Source organism: Calonectris borealis, chromosome 6, assembly GCF_964195595.1.
Source record: "Calonectris borealis chromosome 6, bCalBor7.hap1.2, whole genome shotgun sequence".
Taxonomy (NCBI): Eukaryota; Metazoa; Chordata; class Aves; order Procellariiformes; family Procellariidae; genus Calonectris; species Calonectris borealis.
Genome location: NC_134317.1, coordinates 2,799,968 through 2,818,154, shown reverse-complemented (window position 1 = coordinate 2,818,154; position 18,187 = coordinate 2,799,968). Strand labels below are relative to the sequence as shown.

The 18,187-nt window shown below is 39.2% G+C and overlaps 1 protein-coding gene across 1 annotated transcript; it reads right to left on the bottom strand.

The window, feature by feature from the left end:
- Positions 1-3,905: 3,905 nt before the first annotated feature.
- Positions 3,906-17,971, bottom strand: MMADHC (metabolism of cobalamin associated D). Its single transcript, XM_075152678.1, has 8 exons — positions 17,879-17,971; positions 17,535-17,585; positions 14,839-14,983; positions 14,362-14,579; positions 11,776-11,881; positions 10,365-10,495; positions 7,271-7,357; positions 3,906-5,927 (listed from the first exon to the last, which is right to left on the bottom strand). The coding sequence occupies exons 2-8, from the start codon at positions 17,541-17,543 to the stop codon at positions 5,733-5,735; spliced, it is 891 nt and encodes a 296-aa protein (XP_075008779.1). The 5' UTR covers positions 17,544-17,585; positions 17,879-17,971; the 3' UTR covers positions 3,906-5,732.
- Positions 17,972-18,187: the final 216 nt, after the last annotated feature.

Genomic DNA, 18,187 nt, shown 5'->3' with positions numbered 1-18,187 from the left:
TAAAATAAAATAAATTGCAGCCAATTAGAACATGACATACAACGAAGTATTGATACTAAACGGCAAAACACTGTAGCCACCGTGTGAGTATATGCTGGTGAGGGTTTTTCCCCCGATAAGACGTGCAAGCCAGTCCCAGAGCAGCAGCACTAATGCATCCTGCTTTGCCTTCGTTAGGAAATAATTCACTGCTGCACTCTTTTGCATTCCGGTCCTAGTGTTAGCCTGAGTTAACAACTAATCGCAGCTCTGTGATAACGGGAGGGTACCTTGGTTTCAACAGGAGTCAGCAAACTCAAGAGTACCGGTAGTGTTTGCACTCCAGATCTACTCAGCAAGACTTTTGTCAGGGGCCATGAAGGATGGGGAGACGGCAAACTATGAAAATGCAACTTTTCAAGCTTTGGGGTCTCTCTATGGATTTCCTAGTGGGTCCTAACAAACCAGTGTAAAATTCTGCCGTTTAAAAGGAAAGCTTAAACCAGAGTGTCTTCCTGACCATGACTTTCATGGGCATAGGGACAGCTCAAGTAAAAAAAAAAAAATTGATGTATATGTGGTAAAAACAGCTATTCAGAGAGAACATCAGTAATTGTGTATGGATTTTGGCTTTGTGTAAGAAAAATTGAAAAAAAAACCCAGAAAGGTTTGAAAATTTTGTGTGAAATTGTCCTGTTTTGCTAGAAAAATGAATACGCAAAAACATCGGGATGTTTCATTTTGGATCAAGTGAGGTATTTCAGCCCTCGATTCTCCACTCACCAGTGAATTCACAGAGATTCGGTTCATCCTCCTTCCTCAGCCAGCCTTCCACAGCCCTGCTGCGACGCTAACAGGGCATCCCTGTCATTCGTTTGCTATCAAATGCAAGGCTTGGTATCAGTGTCCACGAAGTATTAGCTCAAGAGCAAGGGAGGGAATTCATAGAATATACATGGTCACACGGGCAGCTTTTAAGTGGTGACACTGTGGTTTAATAAGTCACCTAGTTCCTAAAGTACATGATTTCAGAAATATATGCTGTGTAACTCATTACACACCATAACAACAATAACCTCCTTATCTATATCTATCAGACATTTTAGACCACGCATCCACGAAAATCAATTCCAAACGTGTTTTGAATCAGCAGCTTTCACATTTCTTTCAGTCCAGCATGCAAACTGCACGGGGAGTTGCTCTGCTGCTGTCTAAGGGTGCAGCAGAGGGGAAAAAGAGCCGAGCAAGAGCGCTCTGATGCCTTGGATCATACAAATCGTATTGCCGCTCCGTACTTATTTCAAATTATTTGAGCAACAGCATCAACATAGGATCCGTACACTGAGTTCTTCCAAATTCATGTGGTTTTCCACTATATATCAGGTTTCTGCAATTAGTTTAGCCTGGCCAGGCAGAAGCTTTGAGAGTCAGACAAGCTCACGGACGAAGTTTTATGTACGTTACCGTGACAAAGTAGCCTACGTCCTGCGGCCTCGCCTTTCTGCATCAGCTACCTGGAGCTGTCAAGTTACAGCTGTGCTCTCCTGCGGGTTTATGAACCAGAGCGTCTCTTGTTGAATGACACCACAATTAGCAAGAAAGGGCAACGAGCCTGCAGCCAAGATGGCAGTCAAAGAAAAGGGGCCCTCTCCCCCAAGAGATCCCTTTGACCCTCGGGATTATTTGGAGAGCTTTTTTCCAGCCAGGTGGCTGCTAGTGGAAGAACAGAGTTCTTCACTCTTTATGCTCTTATGTATGAGAGCTGTTTGACTACCCAGCTTATTTTCCTGTTCTCTATAAATGTACACACAGTGAACATCAGTTTGAATGACAATTTTGAGGTTGCTGAGTAAAAAAGAAGCAACTCTTAATAAAAAGAGGCTTTAAAAGGACTGGGCACATGAGGCAAGTCATACAATTACTTTGCTACTACATTTCAGCTCTACATCACTAACAGCATTTTTACTCCCTCCACAAGACAGACTGTGTAGTGTTAATTTTTAACTCTGTGAATCAAAGACTAGTTTATTTGCTCTCTCACCAGTTAAGCACAACTGAATATAAAGCTAAGTTCTAAAACCTGCACTGTTACATGAGGATGTGTCTTGAATAAATCAATGAACCAAACTGAACTGAACCAAAGTGGCTGAGTAAGGGATTTGGAACAGACGACTCCACACACAATCCTCAATCTGTTAAAATACCGTACTTCTGTCCTACCCACCACAAAATCAACACCACAACTCTTACAATTAGCTCTTACCGTAGCACAGCTTAAATATGAACATTCATGGCACTGAAAACCGTGTGAGCTTTCCGCTTGCTGCAAGCAGAAATGTTTTTGGAACTTGCTACTTCGACATTTCTACCAGTAAAAGCCACCACTGAGTCTAAAGTTTAGGAGCCTTCAGGTGGAAAGAGAAAGATCCCAATCACTGCATCAAAGACCTCGAGATATTTAAGTATTTCGCTGTACTGATTCAACCAACAAAGCAACATCTTCCTCCTTCACTGAGCTCAGACATGCAGTGATGACCTTCATCTTCCCCAGGACAGGAAGACACCTTTCCAGCTGTGAACTGGCCATTTCTCTCAGTATCTTTTTCCGCATATTTATCCCTATTAAACTTTTAAGCCTGGTTTCAAATTTATTTTTGTAAGTTATTAAAATCATGTCACCACTACTGTCCTTAGCAGTGATGCCACCAGCTATTTAGGAGACTATGGTGGTGTAGAACTTCACCAGGATAACAGCTCATGTAAGATTAGTACTAAGATATCTTAGGAGAGAAAAAGTACTAAGATATCTTAGGAGAGAAAAAGATAACTCAGTAGTTTTTCTCCTCACCTTTACTAGGAATTCTGTAGAAAGACATCTAGCTCAGTTCCTCGTATCTTAGGGCACCGAAGTGACAAATATTTCACCTATCACATTTCTTTAGCCTTTTGACTACTACAAATAACTTCTAGACTTGCATCATGTTAAGCATATTCTCCACGTACAGTAACGTGCTTGCAAATGTAACTACACAAAGATAGCACTGCTCTTGTGATGCTCAGCATCATAAATAAGTTTTTATGGAATTTATTGCAAAAAAGAAATTCTGGTATATTTGGTAATGAATTAATAACATCTAGAAATTAATAGCCTCTCTGAATTAAAACAAATAGTACTTCCCACAGAGCAGTAATCTTTGCTAAGGAGGCAGATGTGACCTTACATACAACAGCTCTTCTCATGCATTTGTTTCTTTACCCTAGAAAGGAATTCATTCTGTAACACTGGAAGTTGTTTTGTGTTTTATTATCAGAAGTACAGTTAATCACACTGTATTCAGCACCTTTTATTTCATAGTAGCAAGTTAATTAATCACGGTATACCTCTTCTGAGGTGAGGGAAATAGAACTGGAACAGTTCTAGCCTCTTTCGACAATCAATATGTATGAGAAAATTTTATTTAGAAAAATATCAGGAAATCATATCCCCCCTCAAATTCCGGCATGAAACGTTAGTACTACTGAAGTCAAGGCAAAACTCCCACTATCTTCAGTGAGATTTCTGCCTCGGGTTGAAGCTGTTGAAAAGCCACTGTAAAAGCCCTTTCCAGGACAAAACTTTAAAGGATATGGACTCAAAAACTAGTGTCCCAAGCTTAATTTGGATAGCTGCCTGACAGCTCCCACCCCTTATAAAACATAAAAGGCAAATACAGCAAAGTCACCTGAAGAAAAGATAGCATCAAGAGTCTTCACTGTAGTTAAAATACATGTGAACCATTTCACAGAATCCATTTTTCTAATATTTATCCAACAAAGTTCTCCACAACAGTGTACTCTATGGTGCAGCGAGACACTAACCCTCTTTTATCAAATGAGCTAATTTGTGTTCTGCAAAATAATTGTATTTTGCAAACAGACAAGACACATTGCAGCTTCTCAAGCATTTTTAATCCTCTTGATAAGAATGAGGAAAAAAAAAATCAATAAAAGACTTTGAAGTAATACAGCTTTCTTGGACAGTAGAGAGGACGTCAAGAACTTGGGCTCTGGAAACACCGCACAAATTCCACAACAAAGTGATAAACAAATCCTGCCTCAACAGTCATACACTTCAACCCTGGAATGTGCGCAGGCTAGAGCCAACAGTGATGACAATGATGGCAGGTGAGCAAGATAACCTCTGAATTGCTGGCTTAGTGAGTGAATTTAGAGTAGACAGCACTCACTTCTCCAGTGGAAAGTCTTCCTTACTTCCACCTCCATGATCCAGCAAAATTATGGGCTTGCAGCAATCATTAACAAAGATACAGGCACTTGGTAAAGGATCTGGTTCTAAACCCATTAAAGCCAATAAAGAGACTTTGGTGATAACTGGCTTAGACCCTTAGTAGGGAATAGAAGTAGTATACAAACCTAGAACAAGTTTGAAATCCATAATTGTTAGTTAACATTGGAAAAAGACACAATGTTTAAAATCCCTAGCTATCTGACAGGAAGCTAAACCTCTCAGATCATCACTTCGTGCAGGCGTTACCCAGACAAAAGTTGCACTGAATTCTGACTGAGTCAGGACTCCCACTGTTGTATGAACTGGCACAGCTACTGCAGTGCTGTATTAACAAATGGCCCCGATAACTGACTGCGATGAGATTAAAATCTAGTTGTTAGCTACTCTCTGTAGTCAGGCAGCTGACAGAGCTTTGGAATTTCAGGTGCCTTGAATTTTCTTCACTATTCTCCCTCCAGTAACTTCAACTGACCTGATTGTTTTTATGATACCTGAAGAGACCGACTAGTTTACTGAAACCTTCCTGTTGAAATATTTTTATAATTGATCATAATTGCAGTAATTGATCATAATTGCTCTTTGCGCAGGCATTTCAAAATTCCAGAGACAAGTCTAAATTGCATCCAAGTACAGGAAAACAATGATGATATCTAAGCATTGCCCTAATACCTTCCCCCCCCCCCAATGTGTTTAATGACCTAAGGAAGTTACAAAAGCAACTTTAAATTACATTTACATATATAAACTAATTAAATATATTTAGCTAACACTGAGAAAATAAAATCCCAAGCAACATGAAGACAAGAAACATTGAGATGACTGATTCTAGAGTAATTTAAGACTTTTTACTGAGCCTCTGGACGTAGCAGTCGAGTGAACACTTCCCTACCGAAGTATTACTTGTAGTCAGAGACCACTGGAAGCTTATCTCATTATTCTCATTTTAGAACAGCAAATGAGTGATTAGTCCAGCATTAACTTATGCAGTTTTTATTAAGTTCTATATTCTGGGAGAACAATTTTATTACTTATTCCACTTTTTTTGCCACTTACTTGTTTCAGTAAGTGGCAAAATTCCTAGAAACTTCAGTGGCATCAGGATTTTTAATACTAAGAGCACAGATTTGTTAGACACAAAGACAAAATAGTTAAGAAGCGTGGCTTGTAAGATAATATTAAAAAAGGATATGCAGATAGCTATGTACATGTATGTTTAAACTCATTCAAGGTGAAGGAAATTCACAGCTTAAAATTCATGTGGCACATAAAGGTATCTGTTTGAATGTTGTCAATTAATATTCTAAGTCACATGTGGTGAACACATCTTCACAAAGACTAAAATAAATAACAGCTACTTTATTATCTAAGCATACTTTAAAGTGTAGCATTTCCTGACAATGCTTAGAGAGAATCATCAAGTAAAAGAATGCAAAGGTCGTAAGAACTTGTGAAACCCTGATGACTGCTAGTTTCCACTTAGTTTTCTCATGACAGGGCTGTCAGGTTCAGCATTAGTGAAAATACTTCCTACAACCACATGAGTACCCCAGATGTTATGACGAATAACTTTGCAGCAGCCAAGATCATCAATGGAAAATCCCAAGTGGCGGTAGCGTTCATCTGTTTCAAACAGAGTGTTGTTTGTGTAGGGTCCAAAGAACTAGGTGGGAAAAAAAGAGAATTTTTCACGTGAACATCTCCAAGAACATTTTAAATGTCAGAACTACCTCTTTTTAAAACAAAACCTAAGCCCAGATGTACCAGTTACATCTGTGGAAGGAAGTTTTACGTACAGTTTTATTCATGAAATCTACACAGGAAACTAAGCAGAGCACCTCTGGTTATACTGGTATCCCATATTTAAAGATTTCCCTTCGTCACTGACAGAGCGCTGAAGGCGTATCCGTGTGTTTGAATGTCTAATCAATCATACATACAAAAAACCTCAAGTGCTTTGGAAAGGTTCTCCTACTTCTACAGACATTACGGATAGAAACCTTCTGTGAAATGGCAAAAATACGACATGTACTTTTTCAATGAGCCCCCTATAAAGAAAGATGCTTGGAGGAGCAAAAATGTGTGCAAATCAGAAACAGGTATTTCAGTTGCTTTATCTGAGGAGGAAGCTTCTGACCAAAAGCCTACTCCTGATGAACAGGTTATCGGTAAGGATGATGTTACTGAATTGGAGCCCAAAGACAGAACCCTACTTTCATCAATCCGTAACTATTTCTTAAATGCATGGAATTTCTGGGAAGCTTTTAAGCACTATACACACCTTCAACTGCCTGTTCACCTTATCCCCTGTTAAACCTATTTGCCTCTGTTGACACAATAAATCACTGCCTTTCACAGTGTTTTTATTTAAAAACCCTCAGTTTAGCACTAAGCTTTGCCATGATTATGTTCAACTATGATATGGTTTTAACAGTTCTCAGACAAAAATACATATACGCTCATCTTTGATAGAAGCTTTCTCAATTCTCTCTTGTAAGTTTTAAGATTCTAAGTTTCACAGATGTTTTGGTAAGAAACTGTCAGCTCCTACAGAGAACTGGTGTAATCTGATAATGAATGCCAACACTGTTTAATAGGAACAACCTATTCATATTTTCTACGTTACAAAGATATCATTAACTAGTGCAAAGAGACTTTTTAAAACCCTCCATCCACACAAATAGGTGTCAGGACTACACCTTGGGAGGGTATAACCAGCCTACTGTGAAGTGACCAAGAGCTTTTGGGCACGAAATTTCAACAGTTATCTAAAATTCAACTTCATTGCTGAACAACGTTCTCCAAACTGTCAGCAATGACAGCTGACGCAGTATGGGAACTAGCTCAGGGTTACTCTCCTATCTTAATTTATGAAAGGAATTATCCTATGGTAACAGCTTTTGGGCAATATGAAAAAGCTAGATTTAACCCATGAAGAATACAAATACCACTGCTAGTTAGGACACAGCAGTGTCCATTGCATATTCCACACAGCACATAACTTACTGCCAGTCCTGAGGATGGATCAATGAAGTCAGCCCAATAGCCTTCAGAACAAATTGCATAGCAGATTTCCTTGGCGCCATTAATGAACTTAAAGAAAATAAAGGGAAAGAAGGATATCAAATGAGATTTTTGTTACGTATATATACACATATAAAATGTTCTGAAAATGAACAAGCACAGATTTCTTTTGGCCTCTACTAATAAATGAGAAATTCAGCATACTTTCAATAAAAATATTAATAATATTAAGAGGATTAGAATTAATGGCATACATTAGACTACTCCAATCATATGAGATTTAAGAGTGTTCCTTGTGCCAGTCAGTAATGGATTAACAGCTTGTACAAGGAGTAATGTAATTGCTTTGATTATTCATGCAGATTGCAATCATACCTGTTATCCTCTTTAAGAAGTCAACCATTACTTCAGGTATTTCTGTGTTATTTCCACGAGTTTACAGATCTCACCTAAACTCCACAAATTTGACACTAAATGTAGCATTAAATATATTTTTATAAATATATGAAAAACATAGTTTTGCTGTAAGGTCTTATCTCAGCCAACAAGACAGTATTACGTAGTTCTTCCTGCACTACAAATGTTTAACTGCAAATGATTTTAAAGAATATTTCAGTTTTGCATTATAATAGCAAACAGTTCCATAAGCACTTGACTTTTACACCAATCTACACCAATTCTCGTGTTGTAATGAATTGGTGGTCAGGATGAATGATGACTTCAAACTCTCCCACTATTTGACAATCAAAGTTGTAGGTCATGTTTCAACTACACTGGAGGACACCAGCTGATGTTCCTCAAAATAGTATTTTCAATTAAGCAACATGCCAAAAAGTTCCCTGTTCTATAACACGTCATCAAAAATCTCCCTTCTCTGAAGAGACAGCTTAAAGAATCTACTTTTTTTTTTGGTAACAAACTTTTCACATCAGCTAATTTGAGAAAATAAGCTGCCTTCCCCCCCCACCCTCGAATCTTTGGTGTTGAGTTGCAGTTATCCGTTTGAGATACAGAAGAAAATTGAACCAGGTAGATTTAAAGCTGCACTCCTGTATTCTGACATCACAACACAGGGGACAAAATAATTACACGACCTACAGATTACACAGCACATTTTTTCCACAGATAAATCGGCAACAACCGGAGATCTCAATTATGTGCTTTTAATCACCTAGACCTGTAGTTTTCAAGCCATGTTATGAGGGCCAGCACGGCCCCTTGGAAAACTTCTGAAGAAACCTGCAAAGGTGAGTGAGAAAAAAAACCCACAAAAGTCACCATATGTGATGGTTCTAAAACCATCCATGCACTCTGAGAAAAACATGTCCAAGAGCAAAAATCTAAACAGCTGAATACACTGACCTAGAGTAAAGCACAAATAGAATTCACATAGCTTCCTCGAAATGTGAAAGAAATCCCCTAATCTCATAAAAGAGAATATTTCTAACTTCAGAATCAATATGATTCTTTATTTACTTTCAGTTATAAAAATTGGATTGTTCTCTACAATTAGTGCCCTTAGCAGCTCAAGGTTTCAAATTTATAGAAATATTATAGTTACTCAGCTTCAGGCCCTTAATGGTCCAAAATAAGGGAAGTTTATCCTTTACAGTAATCTGTTCTGTATTTCGAGGTTTGATGGCTCTGATGATTAACTATGTTCCAACCGTAAATTAAGTCACAAATATAAGTAAGGCCATCTGAAGACAGCATTTTAGGCACTACATTTCTGATACCGTACATCTTTTGATCCAGTGTTGTAACAGCCCCTCAGCAATCACTTAGAGTGAGGTTAATAAACACTTGAGATTCACTACTGTAAACATTTAGATTTGGCTGTACATAACCCTCACTACTTTAGCACAAGCCTCTCACATTAAATTAGTATTTTTAGGGTTACTTCTAACCATCTATGAAGCAAACAAACAGACCATTTTCTTGTGAATTTGCTGTTAGTAACCTTTAGGCCGGGAGGTTACATCCAACATCCTAACACCCCTACAATGACTATATTAGACTTGACAAGGAGGTGGACAAGGAAGAAAGATGCCAATTAACATATAATTAGACCAGATTACAATGCCAAAGACCAACAGACCATAAATAATTCAAAGAGAAGAACACACTAAAATGAAGGGAATTTTAATTTGTGTGTAATCTTTATGTTGATCCTTCAGACTGCTTCTTCCTTTTTTTGTGGTAACCCTTACACTGCTTTATACAGGCCACATTCGCAATTTACAGGATTGAAAAGGACATTACCAGGCTATTTTCAAACATAAATATGACTCTCACTATACAGATGAAAATCCCACAGGATGATTTTTACTAGTTTTAGAAAAGTTATAACAAATACTATATAGAAACGTCGTATTTTGAGGTGCTAAGAAAAGAATGCCAGCGATGGTGAACACTGACACCTGCTGGAGTACACACAAAAAACAATCTGAAGAATGTGAAATAAAGTGATTTTCAGAGAGACCTCTAGTGGCAACAGAACAAGAAGACAAAGTCCATGAGGATGGTTAAGATCTAATAAATATAACTAATACCAGGCTAAAAGCATTAACCATGCCCATTATCAGAATGGAAAAAAAACCCAGAGCAACCACTTTTTACAAGTAAGGATGCACTCATCGACAGACTCTGTACTGGAATCTCAATTACAGAAAAACAGAGAGCGCAGTGAAATCCTACAAAATGCATTGTACTAAAGCTGAAATAAGGTGAGAAAATAGTTGCTGCCCTTTAACTGCAACAGGACAACAATCAAGTATCTATATTAATCTACTGTAGCATTTTACAACATTTTAGCATACTTTTGACTCACCCCACTAAATAAAGAATTTAATAGTTATATGAGACATTTCATGTAAAGTAGTCAAAAAGCTACAAAGCTGGAAAAAAGTTATCTCCATTTTATCAGCAAGAGAACATAGGATTAACTCAAAAATGCTCTAAAAAGTAATACACAGTATGTTACTACCAGAGCTAGAAATGGACCAAAATACAGACATGGTTCACAGAAGATTCATCTACAAACAAAAATAAGCTGATGTTACTGTCAGCTACTTACATCTTCTAACAACATTTCTCTCTCATCCTCCACTTCTTGACTCCATACAGTCATATCATTTTTAGTCTTCTGGGTGACAGTTAATACCGTCAAACAGTTGGCGTTCACTTCTGGAAACATTGACTCAAAGTCTAAAAAAAGCGAAACCGGCATGTTATGGCTTGCTTTTACATTTTATTTATGATTTTTCAGTTTTAGACAAATTATTGACCCTACTTTAGAGCCTTCTTTTCATTTAAATCCAAGGTATATGTGTTTTTCAGATCCAGCAAACAGCATGCTGGTTTGAAATGCTGATGTTGCTTTTGTAGAAACTAATGCACCTTGGTAAAGTCCTGTTAAAAGCAACTTAGGCAATAGAGTTTGCCATTTCAAGACCTCCTATCTAACTGCAAGATGATAAAAGCCCCACTACTCTGCACATTTCAGAATGCGCAAACAAGTGCCTTTCTTTGCAAAGATGTAACACCAAGTATAGTAATATTTTAATATTTTGAATTGAACACCACCACAGTTCTCCACACACATAAGGTGTGAAGACCCTTATTTTCTGGATAAGCCACGTTACATGATGCACATGCACATGATTTTTTGCATTAAATCTTTCAGTAGAAATGCCTTAGATCTACTTCCTAGGACATGACAGCAGACTCGGTATCATTAGTGTACTATAGGCATGAGTTGTGACAGTTTTCCTGGGGCAGAAAAGGCCCAAACCCATCATGATTCTCTCCCTACATCATCTATTGGACTACAAACAGGAATGCACATGAAGCACTGAAGTCACGATGAGGCTTCACAGAGCCTTATTTTCAGTGTGGGAGGAAAAGAGCACTTTCCAGAATTAAAAGCCCAAAGGTTCATTCTTTCTTACTCACTTAAAAGCATGCTCTCTTCAGCACCTAGACCAAGATTTCAGCCAGATTTCAGTCTCTTCTTTCAGTATATCACTTTTAAAATTAGAAAGTTTTGTTCCAATTTAATTTCTTTAATTTGCTGAAGGAGGAAATAATTGAAAGAAAGATACAAACCCAATGCTATCAAGTAGTTTCATAATTTTAATTTGCTATTTTACTACGAAGCAGTGCCAAAAGACTTGATTTTGTCACAAACTGGTTTTTGGATAGTGAAATCTACCTGACACTAAAGAAGCAGCCAAAAGTTACTCCCCGCCCCAGCTGATCGTGAATTCAACTGACACTGAATTTCATGAGAGATACAAAGTATTATCAACAGCGAAGTTTCAGTTTTCACTTTATAGCATGTATTTTTCTTTTGTAAAATATTAACTCTGGATTACCCTTTTCTATTACATGTTCTGTGGCATCTGTTACATCAGAGTGTTTACTTACATATTTTTACATTTCAAACAGTTAAAATTTCTTAGCTATCAAAAAAAGTGAAAATATACCTTTTCGTAACAGTTCAGGACAAGCTTGTACTGCACATTCTACCTTTGCATTTTCAAAGTAAGTTTCAGCGTTATTTATTTCCTGTTTCTGTGGAACATCAGCACCCTGAGAAAAACGAAAATTGTAACTTTCCCATTCATTAATATGTAACAGGAATAACTTCGTACGCCAGACTATGTTTTCGTGACTAAATGTCCACTGATACACCCAAGCAGCTTCACAGAAAGATCATTTGCAATGAGACTTAAAATTTTTCAAATATTAAAAGTGGAACAGATATAGGTATAATCTATTGCTTAAACCTATAGAGAAGTTTTAAGCTTTATGTATTATTGTAACCATATTATCTCAAAGCCTTAACAAATACAGAAATTTTTGAAAAATATCCTTCTGAAACAATGGCCTCAAGTATTCAGTACAACAGAAGTTGATAGATTTCAGACATACACACATTACCTGAGCCAGAATAAAGCTTTTAAATAAAGTTACACAACAGTTCTAGAGCTCTGAACTATCAGCATTTTTAGCTTTAGCTCTTGTAGCTTGAAAAGTTGAACAGTTTTCCAATAATAGCATTTTTATTCTTTACAGTTTTATTTCTACAGTTTAAAAAAAAAAACCAAAACCAAATCACCAGATTCTTGTGGGTATGTTACAAATGGAGCACCTGTACGTTAGATATATAGCATTTAAGCTTAAAATGCTGTTAAGAAGGTAGTAACAACAGCTGCCTCCTTTGGGATAGCAACTGTTACGTAATAGGCATAGAATGCCTTAATACAGTTTTTCTAGCTCTAACGATGCCATAATTTACAAGGAATTTCAGTAAGTTTCTTTAAGACTGAAATAACAATGTTGAGTAGTACATTAAGTCCTACCTAACACCTGCTTGTATCTGAAAGTTCTCCCTAGAGAAAACTGTTACATTGAAAACGCAGTGCGGCTAGCGTTTTTTGTTCTAGAAATCAACGTTCAAGAAGAGCAAAAAAAACACCCAGCAAAAAAAATAAACACAACAATAGACAAACAACAGACATTAACTGCAGTTTCAATACGTATGTTTCCACATGTATCTTGTATTATGATTGCAAAGTCACTGGGACAGATCAGTTGGTACTTTAAGCCTGACAAACCACGCAGTTATGCTGGTAAACCTCTTCCTAACTACAGAATGCTTCTCTTACTAGAACAGTAGCTCATTGTGATTTCTTGTCTACTCCTCCCATTCTAGCTGGCTAACACCACTTACATAGCACATAGGCTTAGCAGGCATGCTAGCTTCAAGAGACTACGGCCATTTTCTGAAGATCAGTATCACTTTCTGGTATTGGTAGGCTGGTAGGGCCATTTGCTCAGCTCAGATGAAACGAATACATCAATCTCAGGTACACACAGGTCAGAGAAGTTTGCCATTTCTCTGACTGGTTCAAGGACCGGTGCATGAGCTTCAGCAGCACTGAGCTTTTCTCCTGCTTGCTGCAGCAACCTATGGGAGGCTCCTGTATTCAGCTGATCCCACCATTCAAATTTGGGTCCCCTCCTAGGAGGAGTAGTTTAGCATTTTTGTTAGCTAAATGCTGTTCATGGATTCCTAAACACCAATGGTATGAAGCAGATCTAACTCTTGTTGACTTTCTGAATACCCACTGCAAAACCTGCCCCTGTTCTTTCCAGTTTCCCCCTTCCATTTCAGACAGCAACAGCTGCACCGGGCATTTTATTATACATGTAATCTTGCCAGAAAGCAGACATGCATTCAGTGCACCTGGTTTGCACTAAATGAACCAGACTAGAATTTTCTGTTGGGCTTTTAACGGAAAGCAGGATCCACACAAGCTGAAAACAGAATCTGGGGAGCTCACCAGAAGCTGATGTTTTCTGATCACTTTGGAACACAACGCTACGTTTACAAAAAACGCTATAGAGCGTTTTTACAACGGAGATTTGCTAGTTGACTTCCAAAGCCTGAGCGTGTCACAAACTCAGAGAGCCTGGAAAGTTGAGTCAGCAGCTAGTAGCAATAAATATTTGTTGAAACCTTGCGATCACGCTAGCAATTATCCAGCTGCTTGTTGTTAATAAATGCATCTGACTCACTGCAAGCTCTGCCATCGCCAAAATGCAATCTCATAGTGAGACTTGAGATACGTTGATCTGCTTCTCCTGTGTGAATTCAATGGTTGTCAGAACAAAGCAGGCAGATCTAAACACTGTCTAAACTACCTAAGTCCAGATCCATTAAATGAAATACTGAAGAAACTACCAATTCCATTTGATAAAAAGTGGTGAGACTTGGTAAACAGCAAGTTTTGAAACGGAAGTTTTCTTTTCCCATATCCATATAATTAAGTCACTATTTCAATAAGCACTGCTTAGTCAAAAAAAACACACCCTGAAATATTTCTTTCTCCTAAAAGAAAAAGCTTCAGCTAGATTCCATGTAATCTCTCCCTCACCCCCGTTGAAGTTCATCTTTCAAAACCATCTAGAAAATCAACAATACCTTTTTTCGGCAGGAAGAGAGATTAGTTATGTTTCTCTTAGACAAGAAATACCAGTTTCACACAGAAGAAGCCTGTTCTTACCTGAAATTCATTTATGTATTGTGCCATTACAAATTCATGCCTTTCACTTGCTGAAGGCTCTGCTAACATATCAGGCAGGCTTTTTGAAACTTGGTTTTTCTTCTGAGAAGCAGTGCCATTTAGGTGACAGTCAAAACCAATATTACCAGGCAACTGGAACCTCTGGTCCTGAGGACCAAATGGACCCATTACCTCATCTGGCCATACAGTTCTTGAACCTGCAAAAGTCAAGACCTTGCTTTAGTCATCACATCTAAAAAGAAAGGGGGGGGGGGGGGAAGAGAGAGAAGAAAAAACCCCTTTTCCATACAAATATCTGTATTTCATCACAATCATATATAACCACAGTAACCACAATGCACAAGTAAAAGTAAGGGCCCTGACATAAAAAGCACACTTCAGAATCCCCAAATTTATATGGGGTGCAAAGTTCTGATAGCACACAAATTCAAAGAAAATGAATTTGCTTTTTCTTACATAAATCAGGAGGTGTGGCAGCAACATGAGGCTCATCTGAGCCAGAGGAACCTGCTGTAGAAAAAGCCTTGGGATTTACAACTCTTTTGACTAAGGAATAAAACCCTGGTAGGTAGGTGACCAATCTTGCTCTGTTACAGAGCACCTGAGAAGACAAAAACAAGATAAGTATTACATACTGCTAGCAAAAATACTAGTTTAAGTACAGCTTTGTGGATCACAAGAGAAATCCTCACTCAATAATTATATTACAATCTTAATTATGATCTACTATCTTTTCTGTAAAATCAAGTTTTAAAAGTATTTTATTATTACTTTTATATATTACTAGTAATAGTATTCTAAGTAAAGGAAAAGGCTCGAAAACACTTCTTGAAAGGCCTTCTCAGGTGAGGAAAAAACCCTGAAAAGTTTAAATAGCACCACTGAAACCCCACAACCTAAACTAAGTTATGGATGAGGATTGTTTCCATGATTATTTCCATGCATGTCATTGTTTCCACAATTGCCACAAATCAATCACGGGATTGATTATCAGAAATACCTAGAAATATTGTTAATTAAGTAAACGCTGATATCCAAGGCTAGCACAAACGTTAGCCAGCCTATATTCCTACTTCTTAAAAGACTGGAGGGAGACACAAGATAGTATCCCTCCAGCTACATCTTACAGCTTTCATCTAGAAGCACGCTTACATGTATGCTTACACACATTTCTTTGCCAGCAAAGTACACATACCAACAAGCTCTGAACTATACAGGGAGATATGCATATCAAAACAGGTAGGTATGGTAATTTCAGCTTCTTTCTTTTGCTTTCAAAATCCGTAAACATTTAACACGTGCAAAACTTAAGTTAGTGCAGCCAGTGTTATTTAGATTTGCAAACTCCTTGCATTCACATATTTATAAACACGTGTTACTGCAAACAGATCGGTATCATGGGCAAAATGCCAACAAGCCATGAAGCCTTTATGAATTCCGTGGTCTTGGAATACGCCAGAAAACCTGCTTCCCACCACAAGAGTTGTACTGTCAACATTATTTTCAATTGCTGAAGATGATTCTATCAGAAGCTGATTCAGCCACAGAGCAAACAAAAAATGATGCAATGCTATCTCCCTGAGCATGCAAATGGCCTCAACAGGGCTCCAAAGAGCTAGTAGCTCCTCACCATGAGGATTAACCCTGAGGCCCAAGGATAGTATCTTACCTAGCAATATGAGCAACTGTCACTGTGTTTTGTTGTTGGTGTTGTGTTTTGTTTTGGTTTTTTTAAAGAAGAAATATCCAGGTGATGTGATTAAACTGAAAAGTTTGATCTATTTTTTACACTTTAAAAATAAATCGGCAACTTTCATGATGCATTATACACGCGTAACAGAAAAATAACCAATCATACACCCAAGACGTAGAGTTAGAAGTGTAATTTTAGAAAAATTAAAGACTACTTAACTCTAGCACAAACCTCCTAATACTCTTGACTACAGCTGCGCAAAAGCATACATTACTGGAAAACATAAATCCCACCTGCACGTGTGCTTTCGTAAAACTTTATTTTCCAGGTGAGGGAAAGAAATTCTTTCGAGAAACTGACATAAAGGGATTTTCCTTCAGTGCTGTATTCTTGATTCTATAGAAGTTTATGCATGTGTACACTAAATATGTGCGCAACAAGGTTACTTCCAAAAAAAAAAAAAGTGAGAAAATGGTACTATTTGTATATTTAAGATAAAAACTCTATTCAAAGTATCGGGACCTAAGTCAGTAAGCATCAGTTTCTTACATACCACCTCTGCATAAACACATAATGTCTATTCAGTTCTACCAGCACCATGAAGATTCAAATGCATAAAGGCACATTTGATTTTCTGACTTAAATCAAGTATTTATGGTTAAGGCTTAAGGTGTTTAGTTCTAAAACACCGCTAGGTTTCAAAGGTTCCTGTAACAACAACAAAGTCTGCTGATTCCACTGAAATGTTTTTTTCCTCTGTTATGTAAAAGCGCTATGAAATTAATTTTTGCATAATGATTATATTACAGATAAAACAGATGCAAACAATTACAGCTGACATGTAATTACAAGAAAAGAGCATTTTTTTTTTATAATCAGGATCACTTAACATGGAGATGTTAGCGTTAATTACAGTTACGTTGACTGAGTTCACTTATGCAAATATTTACATACCTAGCATTACACAAGTGAAAAAACACCGCTGAAATCAATAAATTATTCATGTCTCCGTAGCAAGACTACATCAATAAAGGGTGTTTTACTCTTCAGTGTGAAAGTACCACGGTGAACCCGAGCCTTTCACCTGAACTCATGACGTTAAAAAAACCAAACCAAAACAGATCCTATTTAATCCTCAATTCGATTATTCCCACGATATCCACATAAACTGCCTTCCAAAACTTAGATGGAAGGATGACGATACCACTGCCCTCTAATAAAAACGTACCTTGGTATAACTCAGATTTTTATCAATGACTCCCCCATAAGCACGATGATTTAAAGACAGCTTTAAAGGGGAAATAAAACGCAAGCGGCCCGCATAGCACGCAGAAGCGCTCTCCTTCGACGGCGCCGGTTTGCCTTCTCACCGGGACGGGGCGCAGGGGCGGGTTTACAGCCACCCCCGCACCGCAAGCCGGCGGAGAAGGCCCGGGAGGCGGGGGCCCGCGCTACTCACACTGGCCATTGCAGACGGTGGGCTCCCTCTCGCCGACAGGCCCGGCTGCCCCTGGAAGAGAAGCGAACGCACTGGCCTCCGAGGCACCGGACCGGGGCTGCCCGCGCACCTCGGAGCGGCCTCACCTCCCGCCCGCCCCTCGCTCCGCCTGGCGGGACCGGTCACCCCTCACAGCCGCCCCCCGTTTCCCCGACAACGGTCCCACAAGGCACCGCGACGCTGCCCACTCGTTACAGGCCCGGCCGCCGGCGGCCGAAGCTGCCAGCGGCGGGAGGGGAGAGGGAAGCACAGCGGGGCCGCCCCAGAGGGAGCACCGGCGACAGCGGAACCACCGCACCGCTCACCTCTTCCTGCAAAATGGCGCCGGCCGCCGTCCCCCGCCGCACCCGCGCGACGTGCGTCCGCCCCGCCGGTCCCTAAGCCGAGCGAGCTGATCCACCGATACCTCGATTAAGCGAGGGAGCAGACAGAGACAGGCGGGGCAAGTCGTTCGGCGGTCGATTGCTTGGGGCCGAGGATGGGGCGGTGGGGAGGCCCGTAGGGCGGTGTGTGGCGGCGGGGAGTGGGGCGGCAGCGGCCCCTCAGACCCCCTGTCTTGGCGCGGCGGGGGTCGCCCAGGGCTGCCCCTGCGGGGGCTCCTCAGGGCCGCGGTG

Coding starts and splice junctions, on each gene's coding strand:
- MMADHC (XM_075152678.1), bottom strand. Junction 7,358..10,364: donor GAGAAATGTTGTTAGAAGAT/GTAAGTAGCTGA, acceptor ATTTTCTTTAAG/TTCATTAATGGCGCCAAGGA. Junction 5,928..7,270: donor ATCCATCCTCAGGACTGGCA/GTAAGTTATGTG, acceptor TTTCCCACCTAG/TTCTTTGGACCCTACACAAA.